Here is a 23,579-nt window from a genome sequence, read left to right as displayed (position 1 = left end):
CATAAAGCTTTGTAAATAAATATGGTTAAAATGTGTTTGTCTAGTTTGGTTCGAATGCACAAAGTTTATAAGGTACAACAAGTTAAAACTAACACAGACTAAGGTTACAGTCCTGCAATAAATCTCATGTTCTACATTATCATTACAGTCCTAAAAGTGCACTTCTTAAATGATCTTGCAGTCAAATCAAGACATCTAAAAGAATTACAACAAAAGCGGAACATTATAGCCTCCATGAAGAAGGCATTTATTGTAGAGCTGTTGTATTAGAGCACACTAACCAGTTCACAAGCTGTGTGTACATTTGTTTAGAAATTATACTGCAAGATCTTTTATGGTCACATTTCTTAAATAATGCCAGCATATTAATACCTTCCTACCTACCTTGAATCCTGGATCTATGTGGCAGTTAATCCATTCAATCCAGCACAAATCGCTATCTAATATAAAACAAGAGCAACAGGGAAGGTTTTTTATTTATTTGTTATTTTTATCTTATTCTTTTTGTTAGTTTGTTGGATTTTTGTTTTTTGACAAATCCATATTATTTTACCACCGATAAGTGACGTAAGTTATTGCAAGGAACCATAGACTATTTATGCAGCTGTTAGAATAATTAAAATAAAATAAAATATATAGTGTATAGAAAATATATGTAATTATGTTTTTCATTGCCTTTTATTTTGTAAGGCAAGATATTAGATCCGGTTAAGGGCCCAAGTTCTTCCGGGTAATGGTACAGATTTATCAAATAGCCCGTGCATGGCATGGCTGACAGGATAACCAACGCATCAGTCAGGGAACGAGGTTGGACAGTTTTATTAGCCTGTATCAGAAGTTAAACTGTTAAACTGAGTAGTAACGCCGTGTTCCCTGATTGCTTGACCAGCTGTTCCCACTTTCTGAGACCGGATTTTCATATTCGTCATTGCTCGGTTAGCTAACTAGTTAACGTTGCTCTTTGAAAATGGCGGATGTACCACCAGAGAAGAGCCTGGATGACTTCTTTGCCAAGCGAGATAAAAAGAAGAAGAAAGAGAAAGGGAAGGGTAAGGAGTCCGTGGCCGGGCCTGCGTCCAGTGCGGTGAAAAAAAACAAGAAGGAGAAGGAAAAGTCGACGAAAAACGAGAGTCAGGACTCACAGATTGAGAAGGTAAAGCTGCTGTCCGGGAACTTTTTGCCCGAGCGGCGCTATTTCTAGACGCCGGTGTCTGTCAAGTTTTGTATCTCCGTCACAGTTTGATTTCTCCTTATATTAGCCTGTTCGCCGAGAGCCATCTAACATGTTGTCCACGTGTGAAGGTTAAACCATGAATGTAAATTTGTCTTAAGGAAGGGGAGGTGGTTGAAAGCTAGCATATGGTTTCCGCAGGCACGCATTATGACAGAACTCAGCCCAGCACGCTTATTGTGCTTCTCTTACATCCTTATCTTTATATAGATGGACTATTAAAGCCGATTCTTGTGTAAATATTAGACATAAACACTTATGGCTTACATATTTACTGACATGCTGACACTGGCCTTGCGTAGTCAGGAGGGAAGCTGTCATTCCCCTCGTTGAATCGTGGCTCTCCCAGCTAGGCCTATCCGCCATTTGTCACAAGTTTTTGGGCTCAGAACAGCCCTTCAGCTTTCGAATCACATGAAGGGATGATAAGGTGACACAGTTAATGTGTAGATATTATGTTTATATTTAATGTCACAATGGTGGTGAAATTTATCTAAACAGGTTTGAGCTAAGTAATATTTTTTTTTGGGAGGGACGACTATGTGGCCAGATGTTTTTAAAAAAGGATGAATTAATGTGGCCCAGGTTTGTCAAGTCTAACTGTAGTAGGTTTTGCAACAGTTTTGATATAAAGCTCCCATTTTTTTTGTTGGTTTGATTTCAGATATTCAATGAAAGCTTCACAAATTCAACAATTGGTTTCAAATAGGCCACAGTCCCTGTTGATCTACTTGACCTCTACTAGACCTGACAAATATGGTCAAAATGCCTTTTTGCCTTTTTGAAATGCTGAATTGACAGCAAACCTTTATGTAACACTGATAGTTGTTAATCATTTAAGTGCAGTTGTATCGTTTTTTACTTTGAAATAACGTCTCCTTTTGCCTAGGAGGATGAGGAATGGAAAGAATTTGAGCAGAAAGAAGTGGACTACAGTGGCCTTCGGCTCCAAGCTTTACAGATGAGGTGAGAATAAAATGCTTATTACTTATTGGGTATATTGGGTTGTCATGGCTCATTGTCTGCACATACCTTGTCATCTCAACATAGCCCCACACTAAAGCTACTGGCTCCTATCATGTTCTAAGTTTAGTAATACCTAAACCTCCTAGTTTTTGCCTACATAATGTTTTTTTACTATTAACAATAGTGCAGTATATTTGCAAAAGCTAAACTTACGTGGGGAAAAAAGCCTCATGTGAGAATGTTGTAATTTCAGTGGACTAATAAACACCAGACGCCGTAGTTGGACAGGAATCTTAAATTCCAAAACAAAATTGGTGAATGCTGCCACACAGGTGCTTTTAAACAGTGCAATGTGAAATGGAGATGATCTACAAATAAACAATGTCAAAGGACACACACTGAAACAAGTAAGCAAATTTGGTTTACGCTTTCTGCTCCACTGAAAGTGCATCTGCTTAAGATACTGTTTCATCTGTGGTGAAATTCTGTTATTGTAAGACTCCCTAAATGTATAAAGACCACAATCAAAAAGGCCGTGTGGAGGAAATGTGCGCCGCCCTCAGATTTATACAGTACTTGACTGGTAGAACCAGTGCTTATTTAATTTTAACTCTAAGTGACTGTTTTGTGGTTATTTGTTTGTAGTGATGAAAAAGAGGAAGAGGAATATGAGAAGGAGGAGGTTGGAGAGGATGGAGAGATAATTCTCGTCAGTGGAGACAAAGTGTCGGGCCCCTGGAACAAGTCTGGAGTTGCTCCTCCTCCTGTTGCCCTTGTTGGTGAGTTAACCAACTTCAGCTCTCATTTCCAATACAGAATTATTGTCCTATAGAGGTAATTTTTGAGAACGCATTGAAAATCTACAATATTTTCATGTAAACATACACAAATAATCAGAAGGTTTGAAGATTTAGAAACACAATGAGCAATGACATGTAAAATAATTAGGAAATATTTACGTTTAAATCTCCTAGAGTTTTATCCATTAAAGCACAGTTTCAGATAACTCCTCTGCAGTGGCTTGTTCCAGAAAAGTGACCTGCTGCTATTTTTCTTCTTATTAATGTTTCTATGCCTCAAGTTTCCTACATAGCATTTTGGTAGCTATCAGAATGAAGTGAAACTGTCAGAAGTAATTTTGTTATTACTAACAACATTATTCTAAGCACTTGAGGTGGGCTTCTCGTTGTGTTAATTTTATGTATTCACTGTGCTCGTGTTTTTATTGAGTCAATTTTATTACAGGACTCGTTGGATCATAAAATTGTATGACAGGGCACAGTTTTCCAGTGCATTCCAAGTTACTTAAGTGAATGTTTCATTTTTTCGTATACATACCCTGCAGCAGTTGTATAAATGTAATTATTTGTTTGTATAGTACAAGTTTAATAAATACAAATGCACCTGGACTTTGTCCCTAAAATTCTGGCTTCTTTGTCTAATTATGGTTATTTCTCTGTGTTTTCAGAGGATGTAGAGGTTCCTGAAGCAAAGCCCTCTGGTGTTTATCGCCCTCCAGGGGCTCGGCTGACTACCACTAAACGGGTCCAGAGCCAGGGTCCTCCTGAGATCTATAGCGACACACAGTTCCCCTCTTTACTGGCCACTGCCAAGCATGTGGAGACACGCAAGTAAGTAGATTTCAAGAATGGTTTGTTGGTTAAAAGGTTGAGAATGGTCTTCATGGAATGGTATATTTGTGCAGAACAGCAAATAATTTTTTTTTTTTTTAACAATTAGATTGTCTCATGAATTGATCTTATTGGCTCATTATGTCTGATATAAAATATTGAAAAAATGTCAATTGCAATTTCTGCATTTTAGGGACAGAGAAATTGAGAAGACGTTTGAAGTAGTAAAACATAGGAACCGTGGCAGAGAGGAGACCAGTGGCGCTTCTATGCAGCACTTGCAGCTTGACAACCAATATGCTATCCTGGGGGATAAGTAACGCCGTTCCCCTCCGTCCCCTGGCCCCTCCAGCTTGGTCCTGCCCAGCCCATTTACGGAAGCTGAACTCCAGTTGTGTGGACCGCAGTCCTGACAGAGCTCGAGCTGCCACCATCACCAACGCATACCCATTAAACACATTTACACACATTTGGTTGGCAAGGCTAAAGGACTACATCTGAAGGGGCTGTTGAAAGAGGGAGTAATTGAAAAGGAAATAGCAAAATCCACCCAAACGTACAACACTGCAGCAGCAACAAAAGACAATGTAGTTGTCCTTTTGTGGTTTGTACTCAGAGCAGCAGTTGTGTGGCACAACTTCTCTCTGGACTTCAACTTGCTTCGATAACGCCACAGAGGATTGCAGATGACTTTAGGCAAGATGGTTTTACAAACTTCTGTGAAAATATCTATTTTTTTGCAAGATCGTTACAGCCCAATCGCACATGGTTATGTTTGGGGGGGTGTTTTTGAGTTGTGGTTGGGGTTTTGGGAGCGGGGATACTACCTCAGCAGCAAAGCTGGTGGTGACAATGTAGACTGAGCTTTTCTTTTTTTGCTGTGGTAGTGAACGGGGCAAACACCAATCCCTTCTACATACAGGCTCTTTGATTTAGAAACTTGAAGCTTTGTTGTTTTTTCTCCATGATGATGACATTCTGCAAACGTCAACGGACAAGAAGCATTAGATTATGTTCCTCATTTAGAATTTCTATATAAAGTGGCCTTACTTATGGAGAAATACTGCTTTGTCAGAGAACTTTGTCTCATGAGCTGTTACCTGCTTATGGATCTCACCACTCTGTGAAGCAAACAAAAAACAAAAGAAAAATAATCCCTATGTTTAAGTATGTAGTGCTGTTGTAGTTTGCCTGATGATTACAGCTACTGTCTTTCAAATCCACTGTTTGATTTTGGTCTCCGTAGATATCAGCAAAAGAAATTAAAGTTCTAATCTGAAACCCTTCTCTCAGTCACAAATACTTCTGGAAAACCACTTGCAACCCTATTTTAAGATTCTTTTTAAAAAAGATTTTAATCAAGGCTTTTCCTCATAGATGATCATACTACCTTTCCCCTCATTGTTCTGTGTAGAACAGGTAGTTTGTGCATATACTGGTCTTTACAAAAAAAAAAAAAAAAAACTGTTACCAAACCAAAAACGAACTTCCCCCTCACAAAACAGTGATTGTCCCAATTTAGATTAAAACGGCATTTATAACAAGCAGTTATATTTAGAAGGGTGAGGACTAATTGGATTTATATTCTGTTTTTGTCATTTCCATAAAGTATGCCAGGGAGTGTTGGGACAATTTGGGTGGATGTAGATAATATTTGGGATGATAAGAGAACAGCCTAAAACAAAAAATAAAGCAATCCTTTTGACCTAAGTCTTGTCTGAATCTGTAATGTAAAAAGTTGGAACCTCTAAACAGTGTCTTTTTTCCCCCAGAAATGTGTTCTCCATTTGTCAACTAAATACTTATGTTAACCTGCTGTCCCAACCATAATCACATACTTCATTTATGTGGTGTCTCATTTTGTCAGAGTAGGTGTTCATTTATCCACAAGTTGTCAAAATTATCAAAAGTTTCAGCTCTTTTTGGAATAAAAAGATAGCTTATTAACAAATAAAAGAAACTTTTCTCATACAACAGACTTGGAATGTTTATTTTAAAGTGAGAGCAACACTAGCAGAATTAATAAATGATCACTTGCGGCATCTGTGGAGTCGTCCTGTGTTTTCATTCATTTTTGCTTCTGAAAAGTATACATTAAAATCATATTTTAAAATAATTTCTACAGATTAACCTTTAAGAAACTAATTTGATAAACACTTTTGTTAGTTGTAGCATCATACAAATGTAAATTGTGGTGAGTGCTGAATAGTTTCTTACCATAATCAGATTTCCATCAGTTGGTTCAGGTGGAAAGTCCTTAACATTTCCCAATGGATGCCAAATCGCCTAAAGGGTAACAAGAAATTAATTCAGCAACTTGCTCTATAACAAGATAAGACAATGGGGGAAAAAACCTGTTGATAAAAATTCAAATGCTTCTTGTCTAGCTGTTGACTGATTTGCTCAGAAAATCTCTATTATTTACTCATCCTAAGGTAACCTCTTCAGAGCCGATTATTCTAAAGTCTAAAACCTAAAGGTATTTAATTCGGCAAACAAAAGCATCAAAGAGCACTATTAACTAGAACAGTTTGGTTTTGCTTTAAAAAAGACAATTATTAAATACATCAGTACAATGGTATTTGGGATTATGGAATTCACTTGGTCAGTTTACTCTTGCCAGCCATGGGGTGAAAGTTTACACAGCAATGAGCATAGATCCGGTTTCAATTGTAAACAAGTCTAGGTTGTTTAAAATGACTGGACTTGACTTGAAAATGAATAGATTTACTCTCTCTTGCCTCCATTCTTTTTTTGCCTACCGTTAAGTCTATTTCTTCACCCTCTTGAGGATCTGGCTTACCACGAGCAGTTTTTTTAAGAGCAGTCTGAAATTTAAAGCACATGAGGTAAAAAAAAAAAACTAAACTAATAACATAAATAACTTGATATTTCATAGTACTTGTGCATCTAGAGTGACATACATAGACATATACCATTCACACTCACATTAAACCTACAGGCGATTTAGAGTCACTAATTAACTGTAGGAGGAAACTGAAGGAAACCCACGAAAACACAGAGAGAACAAGCAAACCCCATACAGAAAAAAGGGGATTCGAACTGTAACTGTATACTGTGCTGGCCTGTACTGGAATTTACGTTTTGTTTTCACAAGACGTGTAAAGATTAATCGATATGGATCGATCCAAAAATCCGATATACCTGTTGGGTCTGTTCAAATCCTGTCGGCATCCAATCACAAGCCAGCTGCTACCGACCTCACTCCGGCACGAGAGCATGTCAGTAGCCAAAGTTAGCTAACTCCATTCTCCACAAAACCACGATGATATAGCGGTGTGAAACACAGCAGCGGCAGCACGTTCACCGGTAACGTTAGTGAAACATAGCTACTCGTGTAGGAGGCTGACGGAGGAATAACTCAAGATTCAAGATTCAAGAGCAAGTCAGTTGAAGTCTGGTGACATTAACCCTGCTAACGCTTAGCTGATGCACACATTAGTTGATGACGCCACTGGTGAGTATCAGGACCTGAAGCTAAATGCTAATGTTACGTGCTTGTGTTTAGAGTTTGAAATGCGGTGTTTCTGATGGTCGCTCACGAACTGAGGTAATGCTAATGTTACTTTAGGCGAGTCTACAGCTTTTCAGTGAAAACTACATGTTACTGACATCTGTGATAAGGTGAAGCAGCAGGTGGACTAAGTAACATTGTGTCCTGTTTATTGCGGGTGAAAATGTCATGTTTTAGTTTTTTCTGCTTTGACCGTCTTTTTAGTGAATAAAACATTACTACATAAATCTTCTACTTAAGTAAATGTATTATAAAGTTACCACAGTGTGGAAAAATTGTATTGGCATCAATTTTAATGTTTAGTTTGAATAGAAGCTATATAAAAATTGATATCAGCTGACTCAGCTCTGCATTGAACTCTTATCATATAACAAATTTAGCTTAAATGTGCTTATATTAAATTGTGGCCCATGTATCGAGATATGCATTGAATTTGTATGTGATCCGTATCATTTGAGAGGGAGATGTGTGTATTCAGTTTTACTATCACACAGAAAAGCTAAAGATCTCAAGATTTGAGTGGTTTTTGGTGAAATATTTGCACATTTTGATTGAAAGAAGAAATGGCGATTTATTTTATTTATTTTTTTTTTCGTCAGCAGTTTGTATTTAGACACCTGTGGCAAGTAACATGTGTGGACAATATAGTAATCATACTTGCAACCAGTTAAAATGGAGAAAAGAAAGAAGTGTAAAGAGGTGTCTGTGGATTTGAGAGAAAAAAAGTGTGGAAAAACATGGAAGGTCTTAAGACTACAAGTCCATCTCTGGAGATCTTAATGTTCCTGTGTCCACTGTGCGCAATATCACCAAGAGGTTTACAGCCCATGGCACTGTAGCTAACCTCCCTGGAGGTGAACGGAAGAGCAAAATTAATGAAAAATTACAACAAAGCTGATCTGCAGACACAGGGTACAACAGTGTCACTGCACTGCATGGCTGGGGATGGGCTGTTGGGGGTTCAGTGTTTTGCCCAGAGACACTTCGACATGTGGTCGGGAAGAACGAGGTCCCATGGTCGGTAGGCGGCCACTCTACCGACTGAGTGTGTGTGTGTGTGTTTGCTGCCCCCAAACACAAACACATGTGCACACTCAAAAATGTTAACAAGATTATTAGGATTGAGATTTCAGATTGAATACTATTTGCTGAGACATTTAACAGTATTTAAAGTTGCTATCTTTGTATATTGCTGCCTGTTATTTCTGAGCAGTTTCTTACTGTTGAGCTCTTTTTATCATCTGCTGGTAGGGGCATCCCAGAAGTAGTCTCATCTGGTTTCAAGGTACCATTCTGCTGAAGGAAACGACAAAGCTCAACACTTTACAGATATTTAATCATTACGTAGAACTTAACTCGTCAGTTATTAAAGAAATGTGTGTGAAAATGTGAAGGTAACACTGTAATGTAATATATGTTAAGGATCAGTTTACTCTATAAAAGTTACCCACATGTATGGTTTCATTGTGTCCACTGCTCACTACTGGTACCTAAAGTCAAAAAGCATTACACTTGAATGAGAAAACATGTACTTATTTAGACAAAACACATTATTTAACGGCTTCTCTAACAATGTGTACTTACTATGGACGAGTTTCTTGTCATGTTGGCATCTGTCTCATTTTCCATCTAGAGAGATCAAAAGGTTGAGAATGGTCTTAATGGAATGGTATATTTGTGCAGAACAGCAAATACATTTATTTTTTTTAACAATTAGATTGTCTCATGAATTGACCTTATTGGGTCATTGTGTCGGCTATAAAATATTGAAAAAATGTCAATTGCAATTTCTGCATTTCAGGGACAGAGAAATTAAGACGTTTGAAGTAGTAAAACATAGGAACCGTGGCAGAAAGGAGACCAGTGGCGCTTCTATGCAGCACTTGCAGCTTGACAACCAATATGCTATCCTGGGGGATAAGTAACGCCGTTCCCCTCCGTCCCCTGGCCCCTCCAGCTTGGTCCTGCCCAGCCCATTTACGGAAGCTGAACTCCAGCTGTGTGGACCGCAGTCCTGACAGAGCTCGAGCTGCCACCATCACCAACGCATACCCATTAAACACATTTACACACATTTGGTTGCCAAGGCTAAAGGACTACATCTGAAGGGGCTGTTGAAAGAGGGAGTAATTGAAAAGGAAATAGCAAAATATTTCCTTTATTCTATATAGGTAGTGTTTGAGAACACATTGAAAATCTGAAATATTTTCATGTAAACACACAAAATAATCAGAAGGTTTGAAGATTTAGAAACACAAGGAGCAATGACATGTAAAATAATTAGGAAATATTTGTACAAACGTTTAAATCTCCTAGAGATTAAAGCACAGTTTCAGATAACTCCTCTGCAGTGGCTTGTTCCAGAAAAGTGACCTGCAGCTATTGTTCATCTCTCTATTAATGTTTCTATGCCTCAAGTTTCCTGCATAGCATTTTGGTAGCTATCAGAATGAAGTGAATCTGTCAGAAGTAATTTTGTTATTACTAACAACATTATTCTAAGCACTTGAGGTGGGCTTCTCCTTGTGTTAATTTTATGTATTCCATGTGCTCGTGTTTTTATTGAGTCAATTTTATTACAGGACTCGTTGGATTATAAAATTGTATGACAGGGCACAGTTTTCCAGTGCATTCCAACTTACTTAAGTGAATGTTTCATTTTTTCGTATACATACCCTGCAGCAGTTGTATAAATGTAATTATTTGTTTGTATAGTGCAAGTTTAATAAATAAAAATGCACCTGGACTTTGTCCCTAAAATTCTGGCTTCTTTGTCTAATTATGGTTATTTCTCTGTGTTTTCAGAGGATGTAGAGGTTCCTGAAGCAAAGCCCTCTGGTGTTTATCGCCCTCCAGGGGCTCGGCTGACTACCACTAAACGGGTCCAGAGCCAGGGTCCTCCTGAGATCTATAGCGACACACAGTTCCCCTCTTTACTGGCCACTGCCAAGCATGTGGAGACACGCAAGTAAGTAGATTTCAAGAATGGTTTGTTGGTTAAAAAGTTGAGAATGGTTTTCATGGAATGGTATGGTAATTGAAAAGGAAATAGCAAAAACCACCCAAACGTACAACCCTGCTGAAGCAACAAAAGACAATGTAGTTGTCCTTTTGTGGTTTGTACTCAGAGCAGCAGTTGTGTGGCACAACTTCTCTCTGGACTTCAACTTGCTTCGATAAAGCTACAGAGGATTGCAGATGACTTTAGGCAAGATGGTTTTACAAACTTCTGTGAAAATATCTATTTTTTTGCAAGATCGTTACAGCCCAATCGCACATGGTTATGTTTGGGGGGGTGTTTTTGAGTTGTGGTTGGGGTTTTGGGAGCGGGGATACTACCTCAGCAGCAAAGCTGGTGGTGACAATGTAGACTGAATTTTTTCTTTTTTTGCTGTGGTAGTGAACGGGGCAAACACCAATCCCTTCTACATACAGGCTCTTTGATTTAGAAACTTGAAGCTTTGTTGTTTTTTCTCCATGATGATGACATTCTGCAAACGTCAACGGACAAGAAGCATTAGATTATGGTCCTCATTTAGAATTTCTATATAAAGTGGCCTTACTTATGGAGAAATACTGCTTTGTCAGAGAACTTTGTCTCATGAGCTGTTACCTGCTTATGGATCTCACCACTCTGTGAAGCAAACAAAAAACAAAAGAAAAATAATCCCTATGTTTAAGTATGTAGTGCTGTTGTAGTTTGCCTGATGATTACAGCTACTGTCTTTCAAATCCACTGTTTGATTTTGGTCTCCGTAGATATCAGCAAAAGAAATTAAAGTTGTTTCTAATCTGAAACCCTTCTCTCAGTCACAAATACTTCTGGAAAACCACTTGCAACCCTATTTTAAGATTCTTTTTAAAAAAGATTTTAATCAAGGCTTTTCCTCATAGATGATCATACTACCTTTCCCCTCATTGTTCTGTGTAGAACAGGTAGCTTGTGCATATACTGGTCTTTAAAAAAAAAGAAAAAAAAACTGTTACCAAACCAAAAACGAACTTCCCCCTCACAAAACAGTGATTGTCCCAATTTAGATTAAAACGGCATTTATAACAAGCAGTTATATTTAGAAGGGTGAGGACTAATTGGATTTATATTCTGTTTTTGTCATTTCCATAAAGTATGCCAGGGAGTGTTGGGACAATTTGGGTGGATGTAGATAATATTTGGGATGATGAGAGAACAGCCTAAAACAAAAAATAAAGCAATCCTTTTGACCTAAGTCTTGTCTGAATCTGTAATGTAAAAAGTTGGAACCTCTAAACAGTGTCTTTTTTCCCCCAGAAATGTGTTCTCCATTTGTCAACTAAATACTTATGTTAACCTGCTGTCCCAACCATAATCACATACTTCATTCATGTGGTGTCTCATTTTGTCAGAGTAGGTGTTCATTTATCCAGGATTTGTCAAAATTATCAAAAGTTTCAGCTCTTTTTGGAATAAAAAGATAGATTATTAACAAATAAAAGAAACTTTTCTCATACAACAGACTTGGAATGTTTATTTTAAGGTGAGAGCAACACTAGCAGAATTAATAAATGATCACTTCTGCCACCTGTGGAGTTGTCCTGTGTTTTCATTCATTTTTGCTTCTGAAAAGTATACATTAAAATCATATTTTTAAATAATTTCTACAGATTAACCTTTAAAAAACGAATTTGATAAACGCTATTTAAGTTGTAGCATCATACGAATGTAAATTGTGGCCAGTGCTGAATAGTTTACCTTAATCACATTTCCATCAGTTGATTCAGGTGGAAAGTCACCAACACTTGTCATTGGATGCCAAATCCCCTAAAGGTTAACAAGAAATTAATTCAACAATTTACTCTATAACAAGATAAGACAATGAGGATAAAAACCTGTTGATGTAAATTCAAACGCTACTTGGTGTAACCTATTCAGAGCTGATTATTCTGAAGTCTAAAACCTAAATGTATTTAATTTGGCATATATGGCAAATAAAATCATCAAAGAGCACTATTAACTAGAGTAGTTTGGTTTGGTTTTGCTTTAAAAAAGACAACTATTAAATACATCCTCACTACTATGGTATTTGGGATTATGGAATTCACTTGGTCAGTTTACTCTTGCCAGCCATGGGGTTTACACAGCAATGGGCATAGATCCGGTTTGAATTGTAAACAAATCTAGGTTGTTTTAATTGACTGGTCTTGACTTGAAAATGAATAGATTTACTCTCTCTTGCCTCCATTCTTTTTTTGCCTACCGTTAAATTTTTCCCGTTTGCGTCTTTGCGAACTCGCACAGGAACTTCTTGTGTAGTAGTCTGAAATTTAAAGCACATGTTATAAAACAAAACAAAAAAAAAAACTAATAACACAAATAACTTGATATTTCATAGTACTTGTGCATCTAGAGTGACATACATAGACATATACCATTCACACTCACATTAAACCTACAGGCGATTTAGAGTCACTAATTAACTGTAGGAGGAAACTGAAGGAAACCCACGAAAACACAGAGAGAACAAGCAAACCCCATACAGAAAAAAGGGGATTCGAACTGTAACTGTATACTGTGCTGGCCTGTACTGGAATTTACGTTTTGTTTTCACAAGACGTGTAAAGAGTAATCGATATAGATCGATCCAAAAATCCGATATACTTGTTGCGTCTGTTCAAATCCTGTCGGCATCCAATCACAAGCCAGCTGCTACCGACCTCACTCCGGCACGAGAACATGTCATTAGCTAAAGTTAGCTAACTCCATTCTAAATTCCACAAAACCACGAAGATATTCAGGATGATATAGCGGTGTGAAACACAGCAGCGGCAGCACGTTCACCGGTAACGTTAGTGAAACATAGCTACTCGTGTAGGAGGCTGACGGAGGAATAACTCAAGACTCAAGATTCAAGATTCAAGAGCAAGTCAGTTGACGTCTGGTGACGTTAACTCTGCTAACGCTTAGCTGATGCACACATTAGTTGATGACGCCACTGGTGAGTATCAGGACCTGAAGCTAAATGCTAATGTTACGTGCTTGTGTTTAGAGTTTGAAATGCGGTGTTTCTGATGGTCGCTCACGAACTGAGGTAATGCTAATGTTACTTTAGGCGAGTCTACAGCTTTTCAGTGAAAACTACATGTTACTGACATCTGTGATAAGGTGAAGCAGCAGGTGGACTAAGTAACATTGTGTCCTGTTTATTGCTGGTGAAAATGTCATGTTTTAGTTTTTTCTGCTCTGACCGTCTTTTTAGTGCATAAAACATTACTACATAAATCTTCTACTTAAGTAAATGTATTATAAAGTTACCACAGTGTGGAAAAATTGTATTGGCATCAATTTTAGTGTTTAGTTTGAATAGAAGCTATATAAAAATTGATATCAGCTGACTCAGCTCTGCATTGAACTCTTATCATATAACAAATTTAGCTTAAATGTGCTTATATTAAATTGTGGCCCATGTATCGAGATATGCATTGAATTTGTATGTGATCTGTATCGTTTGAGAAGGAGATATGTGTATTCAGTTTTACTATCACACAGAAAAGCTAAAGATCTCAAGATTTGAGTGGTTTTTGGTGAAATATTTGCACATTTTGATTGAAAGAGGAAATGCCGATTTATTTTTTGTTTATTTTTTTCGTCAGCTTTACTGAGTGTGACAGGGATATAAAATAATCTGTTAAGTTTCCATCTTTCAGATTTCATGCTTCAGTAGTTTAAAATTGATAAACTTGATAAAACCTAATAAAAATCCACACAGAGCTCAAAAAAGGACTGGACAAAATTATTGGCACCTTGTCAATATTGCTAGAAAGAATTGGTTTTCAAGCATGTGATGCTTCTGCAGTTTGTATTTAGACACCTGTGGCAAGTAACATGTGTTGACAATATAGTAATCATACTTGCAACCAGTTAAAATGGAGAAAAGAAAGAAGTGTAAAGAGGTGTCTGTGGATTTGAGAGAAAAAAAGGGTGGAAAAACATGGACAATCTTAAGACTATAAGTCCATCTCTAGAGATCTTAATGTTCCTGTGTCTACTGTGTGCAATATCACCAAGAGGTTTACAGCCCATGGCACTGTAGCTAACCTCCCTGGAGGTGGACTGAAGAGCAAAATTAATGAAAAATTACAACGAAGCTGATCTGCAGACACACTGCATGGCTGGGGATGGGCTGTTGGGGGTTCAGTGTTTTGCCTAGAGACACTTCGTCATGTGGTCGTGAAGAACGATCTCCCATGGTCGGTAGGCGGCCACTCTACCGACTGAGTGTGTGTGTGTGTGTGTGTTTGCTGCCCCCAAACACACACATATGTACACACTCAAAAATGTTAACAAGATTATTAGGATTGAGTTTTCAGATTGAATGCTATTTGCTTTGCAGCACAAAGTGAGACATTTAACAGTATTTAAAGTTGCTATCTTTGTATATTGCTGCCTGTTATTTCTGAGCAGTTTCTTACTGTTGAGCTCTTTTGATCATCTGCTGGTAGGGGCATCCCAGAAGTAGTCTCATCTGGTTTCAAGGCACCATTCTGCTGAAGGAAAAGGCAAAGCTCAACACTTTACAGCTATTTAATCATTACGTAGAACTTAACTCGTCAGTTATTAAAGAAATGTATGTGAAAATGTGAAGGTAACACTTTGTGTCAAAGTCCCCCCCAAAATGTAATATATGTTAAGGATCAGTTTACTCTATAAATTTACCCACATGTATGGTTTCATTGTGTCCACTGCTCACTACTGGTACCTAAAGTCAAAAAGCATTACACTTGAATGAGAAAACATGTACTTATTTAGACAAAACACATTATTTAACGGCTTCTCTAACAATGTGTACTTACTATGGACAAGTTTGTTGTCATGTTGGCATCTGTCTCATTTTCCATCTGGATTTTACTGAACTGAAAATGACATTTCAATATGATTTAACTCCCAGTTTTATGTTTATAGGCTTTTATCACTATTTGATTTTGTGATTAGACTTAGAAACATTTAACTTAAAAAAACTTTTGAGAGAGAGAGAGAGAGAGTTTTTTTGCTTCATTTGTAGCTTAAGATCAAGGTTCAACCCCCCCCCCCCCCCCCCCCCCCCGGTGGCCGGTTTCCTGGCCGGTTTCTTGTTCCTGCCCCCATACCATGATGCTGTGACCTCCATGGTTTGCCATGGTGATGGCATTAGCAGGTCATAAGCAGTGCCTGGTGTTACCCAGACATACTGTAGTGCTTTAAGTTCTGCCTAAAGAGAAAGTCTAATTTGTCATGCTATTAAAGACTTTTTTTTTTTTTACTTTTGTTGAAACAACGTTTACTCCTGGGAATAGAGCTTTAGATGTAGTTTATATTAGGGATATCAAATGACAAATTGAGGTTAGAAATGTGAAAAAGAACTAGATATATTTTCTGTTTTTGTCCTTTTCATGAGATATGTCAAGGAGTGTTGGGACACTTTAGGTGGAAGTACATAATATTTGGGATGAGAAGAGAACAGCGTAACACAAAAAAGAAAACAATGCTTTTTAACCTAAGTCTTTGACCTAAGACTTATGTCTGCTTTTCGACCTAAATTGGAACTTCTGCACAGTGTCTTTTGAAGAACGTGTGTTATCCAATTGTCAACTGAACACTTATGTTAACTTGCTTTCTGAACCATAATCGCATACTTCATTCCTGTGGTGTCTCATTTTGTCCGAGTAGGTGTTCATTTTGACAACTTGTAGATAAATCATCAAAACTTTCAGCTCTTTTTGGAATTTCATTATTGCTTCCTCTGAAAAGATAAGTATACAACTTTAAATCCAACTAATGTTTTTAATTAATTTCCGCAGATTATCAAAGTTGTTAAGCTCACACAGTTTTAATTGTAGCATCAAACAATGCAGATTGTGGTGCGTGCTGTTTCTTTCTATAGTAGTTAATAGTTTCTTACCTCAGTCACATTTGGTTCAGGTGGAAAACCAAAAGTATTGTTCAGTGGATGCCAAACATCCTAAAGGTTCAGAATAAAAAATGTTTTAGCAACTCACTGCATAATGACACTAAGGGGAAAAATGTGTTTACGCTAATTTAAAAACTTTTTCATATCTATCTGTTGATAAATTTGCTATTAAAATACCCTTCATTATTTAGACATCCCAAGGTAACATCTTCAGAGTGTTAAAGCTGAAGATATTTAATTTTCTAGCATTTATGACGAAGAAAAACATCAAAACGCACTAATTACTAAAAATTGTAAATGGTTTGGTTTTATTTAAAAAAAGACAATAATTAGATACCTCAAAAGTACAATGGCACAATGTTATTTATGATTATGGAATCCACATCCTCTGGTTACTCTTGCTGGCCACAGGGTGATACTGTTGTACTCAGCAATGAGAATAGAACCAATTTGAATTGTAAACAAATCTGTTTGTAATGACTGGACTGGATTGGGCTTGAAATTTAGTAGATTTACTCTCTCTTGCTTCCATTTTTTATTTTTTTTAATTTTTGACCTACCCTTAATGCTCTCTCCTTCTTCACCATTGGAGCTGGCACAGCGTCGTTTTTAGTAGCCTGAAATTGAAATGTGTAACACATGAATTTATTTAAGATTAAATTAATCAGAATATATTTAATATCAGGACACCACACAGGGTGTTCTCATAATAATCGTTTTCCCCATTCCAGGTACATTGTTATTAGAAAAGCTGTAAAATAAACAAAAGAACTGTTTTATGGAGACAGCAATAGTATGATACATGCTCCTGCTTATTCACTTACTCAAAGTCAGAAATGTTTATAGAAATTAAATTTTAAATTTGAACTCTGACTTTGCAACCCGTGATTAGCACTTCACTGGTAGTTAAGCTATAGTCATACAGTGTTCAATGTATAGTACATTACATTAAATTATTAGATTACGTCTGAGAGATCAATGTAGTTAACCCCAGTCTCATCTCTAGTTAACACAAATCAAGAAGCAAAGTGCAGTCTTACATTTAGTCGTTTAGTGACATAAATAGACTACTACTGTTAATTATTTATAATCAATAGATTTCCTATGCATCTGGGAAAATTTACCAGCAATATAACAATGTTTTACCAAGGTTGCAAGAATCAATCCCACCAAACAGAGTAGCGCAAGCCCTCTCATCTTGAACAGATATTTGGCTCCTATGTGCGCATACACTTGCTTTATAAAGTCCATGTCGGTAGGTGGAGTCTCTTACAGTTACGCAATGCAAACATGTATTTAGCATCAGTTCTAGTTTAATATCAAAGTCCAGCGTATGTTTGTTGGCAAACTGGAAATTGCTTACTCCCAAAGAGTCAAAGTGTTTTCCTGTCAGGTTGTGACAGTAAAGTAATACTGTGGTTTAAAACCAGACGGTCACAGATGTTTTCAGGGAAAATTTGTTAAGCCTGTTTTCCCATAATTAGGCTAAAGCTTTTATATCTTGTCATTTTAAACCCTTGATCCATCCATTAGCTTAACTGCTTATCCTCTTCAGGGCTATGGGACACTGGAACCTATTATAGCGGTCATTGAGTGAGAGGCGGGTCTATCTCGGGGCCAACACAGAGAGAATTAGATTTATTTATTTTTTTATTTTTCATATCAGGAAAAACTGATTCCAGATAATATTCAGAAAATTTTCAGTTAACTTTCACACAGAAGATTTAAGATGTTTAATTTTAGAGAATGTTTTGCACCTTTTGATTGAAAGAAGAAATACTGGTTCAGTTTGGTTCAGTCAGCTTAACTGTAATTTAAAAAGACAAGTGTAATAATTCATCTGGCCTTAATCCACACGTGTACTTATTTACACAAAATAAATAACCTGTCTGTTAACAGTCTGTGTTTGCTTATTGTTCTAATATCTTTAGACTTTAAACAAAACAGCCAAAAAAAAAACCTGTTTCATAGAAACTAAATGTGCTACACAATATAGGCCTTCACTAAAGCTGTTTTACTTTTGGAAGTTGAAAACATGACACTAAAATGTGCTTTTAGTCCTCTTTATTGTTTATACACACCAAAAAGAACCAAAACATAATGAACAAAGCGATGATAGAGGAAGCCATTTGTTGTGTCCTAATCTGCAGCCCCCTTAAATATTTTTTGTATTTGATTTAGAGATGAATTTTGGAATCAGAGTACTTAATCACTATTTAATTTTGTAATTTGATATTTAGGGTCCAGTTGAATATAACTTCTGGATTTTACTCCCCTGTGGCAGGGAGTAAAGATTTTCTTGAATTTTAACAAAAACTTAAATTATGATTTTAAATATTACACAATTATCCTCACAGCTAGAAAGTGAGGGTTCACAAAACAAGGGCCATCTGCAACCTTTCTGTGTGGAGACCTGTCCTGTGTGTACCCCACCTTTTTGCCCTATGTGTAGCCCACACCCCCCGTGACCATACACAGTATGAGCAGTTACAGGTAATGGATGGATGGAAATATTGCACTTGAAATACAATAGCCCGTACATTTAACAATTAAAGAAGGTTTAACAGTTTACAATTTAACAGAAAGGCTGTGTTTGCTCACAGCCAATCACATGACTTGATTCAATCTGCTGAGTCACTCAGTTTTTACAACATTACATGTTTAGATCTCTGGCTATATTTAGCATTTTATCAACTGTTCACAACAACAATAGAGTCTATATGAGATTTAATCAAACGATTTTTTTACAATATTGAAAAGTTTCTCTTTGACACCTCTTCAGTCTGGGATAAGTAGCATATGAAGGAAAATAGCAGAATTATTAAGTATTTGAAATAACCATGTAGCACATTCTCCATAAGGACTTAAAATATGTTTGCATCTGTTGACCTGAGCCCTCTTCCATGTGTCCTCTTTCACCGTTTCAGATTTCACTGAAAAAGATGAGGTGAAAAAAAAACAGAATGAAATATTACAAGTTAATTGCTGTTTCCTCTTTGATGCACACTTACACTCAGCAGCCACTTTATTTCATACATCTGTTCAGCTGCTCATTAACGCAAATAGTAGTCTAGTCAGCTAATCACATGTCAGGAACTCAATTTAAGTATGTAGACAGGCAAGATGATCTGCTGAATTTCAAACTGAGCATTAGAATAGGGAAAAAAGGTGATTTTAAGTGACTGAATGTGCTATGGTTGTTGGTGTGAGACAGGCATGCCTGAGTATTTGAGAAACTGCTAGTATATTGGTATTTTCATGTACAACCATCTCTGGGGTTTACAGAAAATAGTCAGAGATCAGGGGAGAATGGCCAGACTGGTTTGAGCTAAAAGACAACCTTAACTCGGCCACTTGTTTCAACTGAGGTATAGAGAAGATCATCTCTCATCTCACAAGTCAAACGGTGAAGCAGATCCACCGTGTCTTGTTTCTACGCTTTGGGCGAGTGGTGGTGATGTAATGTTGTGGGGGATATTTTTTGGACACTTTGTGCAGCAACATAAGAAGTTAGTCCGTGGCATTCAAACAATGCTCAAGAGGCCCAGAGTACCCAGCATCTTGCTGGAAGTAGCTATGTTGAAAAGCTAAAATCATCTGAGAATGAGTTCATTGTCAATTAACTCCTTGGCATCCAGAGTCATCAAATGTCATTCTACTAAAGCGCCTTTGGAATGTTGTGGAAAGGGAGATTTGCCTACTGGATGTGCAGCCCATAAATCTGTGCATAATGCTATCATATTAATACAGTGTCTATGGAATGTTTCCAGCACCTTGTTGAATTAATGCCACGAAGGCCAACGGGGGTCCATGTCGCTACTAGCAAGGTGTATCTAATAAAATGGCCAGTGAGTGTACTTGATGAAACAGCCTTGATGACATTATTATTATTCAGTTTTTACATTAGATGCTATTTAACTTGCAACATTAAGTGTGAAATCGATAAATATTTAAGGTGGCTATCTCTTCTGGACAGTGCTACCTGGTGGTCCTTTCTATCATCTCGTAGTAGTGGTGCGAATCCAACATCGTTTTCAATCGCGTTAATGGTACCATTCCACTGAAGAAGGGAGACAGCAACACTTATATTATTTTTAAATAATAATGTTCAGTTTAAAGTCTCGTATGTTTACACTGTGTGATAGTCATATTACAGTAAGCTGTTAGACTTTCTTCCAGAAAATGTAGCATGTAATACTTATACCTACAATTTGTACAGGTTCTGTTCCATTGTGTCTTCTCATGTCCGATTCTCCCTGAAATGAAAATGCATTTCACTAGATTAAGAAAACGTTTATCCAAAACAAATGGTGTTAACAGTGTGTATTTGTTCCCGCAAACTTTGGACTTCAAACAAATCAGCAAAGTCACCAAAAACTTTACTCTTTTTCTAAAAACGGAGATACAGAGGTGGGCACTCTTTAGACTTTTGAGTCCTGCCTTCCTTGTATTCTTGGAAAATGCTACTAACAAATACTTTATGCTTGGTCCTGCTTATTGCTTATTTTCTGCAGTCTTCTAAGACCACAACATCCTCTATGAACTTCTTCTTTCCCTTTCAGCTGTTCCCTTTCAGAGGTCACGACAAGGAATCATCTGCCACGGTCTCACCACAGTCTTGAACACCTTTCCTTTCATTCTCGCTGACACTCTTTTATTACACAACACCCCTGACACTTGTCTCCAGCCATTCCAACATGCTTGCTCTTCACCTCTTTTCCACACTGTCCTTTGCTCTGAACCATTGACCCTAAGTACTTAAAGTTCAGCACGTTCTTCACCTCTGCTCCCTGTAACCATCACCATTCCACTAAATCACACGTATTCTGTCTTGTCACCTTCTACTCTTTGTTCTTTAATTTCCTTAGAAGGACAAAGTCTACCCACCAGCGTGGTGTTTGTATCGTTAAATCCTGGATGTTCCATTGGCAAAATAGTTCCTGGTGGGCACTGAAAATCGAAAGGAAAAGGTGTGAATCATTTTTCCTCATCTTTTTTTTTTTTTTAAAGATAAAATAACATGGCTGCAACATGACTTGCACTGATATGTAGGATTTTGATTGCAACTTAAACATATTTTTTAGCTTTTAAACATTTTAACTCTGAAATTGAAACATCTGAACCACTAAGATTTTAATTCTTCTGAAATGTAAGGATTATTTGGAAATTGGTCCAATTCAGAAACTTGAATCTTGAATCTAATGTTAAGTTGATTACATTTTATGTTTTACATATGAACAAAAAAAACTACAATGTGCACGTCAGAGAGAAATTTAAACCACATTAACTATAACGTGTGTTCTTCTTAGTCAGGACTTGACATTAACTCTTGTCTGTGGCAAATAAACTCTAGGACTAGCAGTTATGATCGTAGAGCTCGAACTCTACGATCAGGCAGGTGATGATCTGCAGCGGGATCGTGTATCAGTGTTTGTCTAAGATCTTTTATTTTAAGGGGTACCAGAGATTATTTTATTTTTCATTTGATAGCAACAATAACAATTTGATAGCACACAGGTGCTACCTGCATGGATCTCTAATATTTGTGACTCACCCCCAGTCAGTATTTGGATCAATTAGCTTGTTAGATATAAGGTGCGAAGTCAGACTGCAAATGTTATATTAATGTGTTGCATGTACATTTAATTAACATGTTATTTGTTCTGTTGTTTCTCATTTTCTAGTTTTATCATGACCTGTGATCAGTATTTATGTTCACTGTAACACTGTAGTATTTCTACCTTCTCAATGAATGAAAATACAGTTAGAAAATTGATTTGATCAAGTTATTTTTAATACAAAAGCTCGCACTTAAAGACCAATTCAGTAAATAAATAAAATCCCTTACTTACAGCAATAACACTACATACTTTTTTTATGACCTTGAAAGTGGACGATCGTTTCTACCAGCTGAGCCACAATTGCCTGCTACTTTTTAGTTTGAAATCTCAGCTACTTGCCAAATAGGCAAGTGGTCTAGAAAAGGCTAAAAACAAGCCTTGTAAGTGAAAATATTCAGATAAATAAGTTCATTTAAATTTAAGCATTAGCAATGTAGTTGTAACAAATTCAACAAGGTATTAATTTGCATTCAGTAGTGAGGTCTTACTTTCCTTCACAAATCTGAGTAAGTAAAGCTTAAGAGCTTAATTTGTAACGAGTACTAGTTTTTTGTTGAAGAACGAAGTAAATGTAAGCAGCAATGAAACTGAAACTACAGAAAGTTTTTTAATCAAGTAAATCTTTAAAATTATTAATCATTATTAATTATAAATAGTATTTACAGTACCATGTCCTGACATGACAGAGGAATATTTGCTGATGTAGATGTTTTTGCCAGAGGACCAACAATCACACAGAAGAGGAGGAACCTTCTCATCTTGAAAACGAATTGAGCTCCTTTTTGCACATGCAGCTTTATAGTGTTCATGTTAGCAGGGGGAGTAGTTGTTGTTTTTTCCTTCACTTGTCGGTTAATGTCAAAGTCCTACTTGTTTTTTTTTTCTTTACTTTTTTTGTTGATTTTGGTAATGCCCTTCTAAAGGACGTTGACATTTGTTTTGAAATGTAGATCTATTGATATTTTAAAATCTAGAGAGGTGGAGATAGAAATGATAGATGGGATCATGGCTAAGTCAAACTATTGGACTTGGAACATTAAATAATACTTTTGTCAAAAGTTACATTTGCCAGACCATTACCTTAAATCATGACTTATATGTTTAGCTCTGGTCAAGAAAACTCGTGTTCTTTTTCAAGGAAAAAAATAGCCAAGGGTTAGAAGTTTTGCAAGTTTAAAAAAATCTTTGTTTTACAAATGTATTCATAGTTTGTTCAATTTTTCATAGAGTGGCCTTTAACAGTAGTTAAATGTTTAGGTTTCTTCCACAAACTTTGCTCATACAGATTTTGACATTTTATTTCACTCTTCCTGGGAGGGACTATCAAGCTCTCTCCAAAGATGTTGTATGTGATTTAAAAACTTGGCTTTTTCTATTCTCTACTTATTCAAAGAAACAGAAATAAAACTTCTCAGGTTCAACATTTGACTTTTTTCCAAAAATAGGTTTTAAATGATTTCTAAATAATTGCATTATCTTTATTTACATTCCAAACAATGTAGGAAATTGTGCATAAGAAAATTGACAAATAAACATAAAATGAGATGAAACTTATATATAAAATAAAAAATTTACAAATTTACAGATAAATAACCTGTATGGTTATGAAGTATAGTATCTGCTATAGTACAGAGGAGTCTTAAAGATTGATGGCCACAGGAAAGAATGACTTTC

General features: G+C 36.7%; 2 protein-coding genes across 8 annotated transcripts; one reads left to right on the top strand and one right to left on the bottom strand.

Moving 5' to 3' along the window:
* The first annotated feature begins 720 nt into the window (after window positions 1-720).
* cdv3 (carnitine deficiency-associated gene expressed in ventricle 3) lies at window positions 721-5,872 on the top strand. 2 transcript variants are annotated; one of them, XM_067486213.1, is made up of 5 exons: window positions 721-1,153; window positions 2,124-2,197; window positions 2,843-2,976; window positions 3,666-3,828; window positions 4,022-5,872. In XM_067486213.1, the coding sequence occupies exons 1-5, from the start codon at window positions 968-970 to the stop codon at window positions 4,146-4,148; spliced, it is 684 nt and encodes a 227-aa protein (XP_067342314.1). In that variant the 5' UTR covers window positions 721-967; the 3' UTR covers window positions 4,149-5,872. The 2 variants fall into 2 exon arrangements, with proteins under 2 accessions (XP_067342314.1, XP_067342313.1); XM_067486212.1 differs by having other exon boundaries at window positions 722-1,153; window positions 2,121-2,197.
* LOC137104662 (uncharacterized) lies at window positions 5,790-17,570 on the bottom strand. Of its 6 annotated transcripts, none has more exons than XM_067486207.1 (14): window positions 17,431-17,568; window positions 16,845-16,901; window positions 16,276-16,335; window positions 15,191-15,235; window positions 15,058-15,096; window positions 14,810-14,884; window positions 12,598-12,657; window positions 12,093-12,161; window positions 8,948-8,992; window positions 8,815-8,853; window positions 8,585-8,656; window positions 6,591-6,656; window positions 6,046-6,114; window positions 5,790-5,908 (listed from the first exon to the last, which is right to left on the bottom strand). In XM_067486207.1, exons 1-14 carry the CDS (start codon window positions 17,533-17,535, stop codon window positions 5,897-5,899), a joined length of 813 nt encoding a protein of 270 aa, XP_067342308.1. In that variant the 5' UTR covers window positions 17,536-17,568; the 3' UTR covers window positions 5,790-5,896. The 6 variants fall into 6 exon arrangements, with proteins under 6 accessions (XP_067342308.1, XP_067342306.1, XP_067342309.1 ...); XM_067486205.1 differs by having other exon boundaries at window positions 15,191-15,250; window positions 17,431-17,565; XM_067486208.1 differs by having other exon boundaries at window positions 14,810-14,881; window positions 17,431-17,564.
* Between the last annotated feature and the right edge of the window lie 6,009 nt (window positions 17,571-23,579).

The sequence above is a fragment of the Channa argus genome, chromosome 19, assembly GCF_033026475.1.
Source record: "Channa argus isolate prfri chromosome 19, Channa argus male v1.0, whole genome shotgun sequence".
Taxonomy (NCBI): domain Eukaryota; kingdom Metazoa; phylum Chordata; class Actinopteri; order Anabantiformes; family Channidae; genus Channa; species Channa argus.
This window is presented reverse-complemented; position numbering and strand designations above follow the sequence as displayed.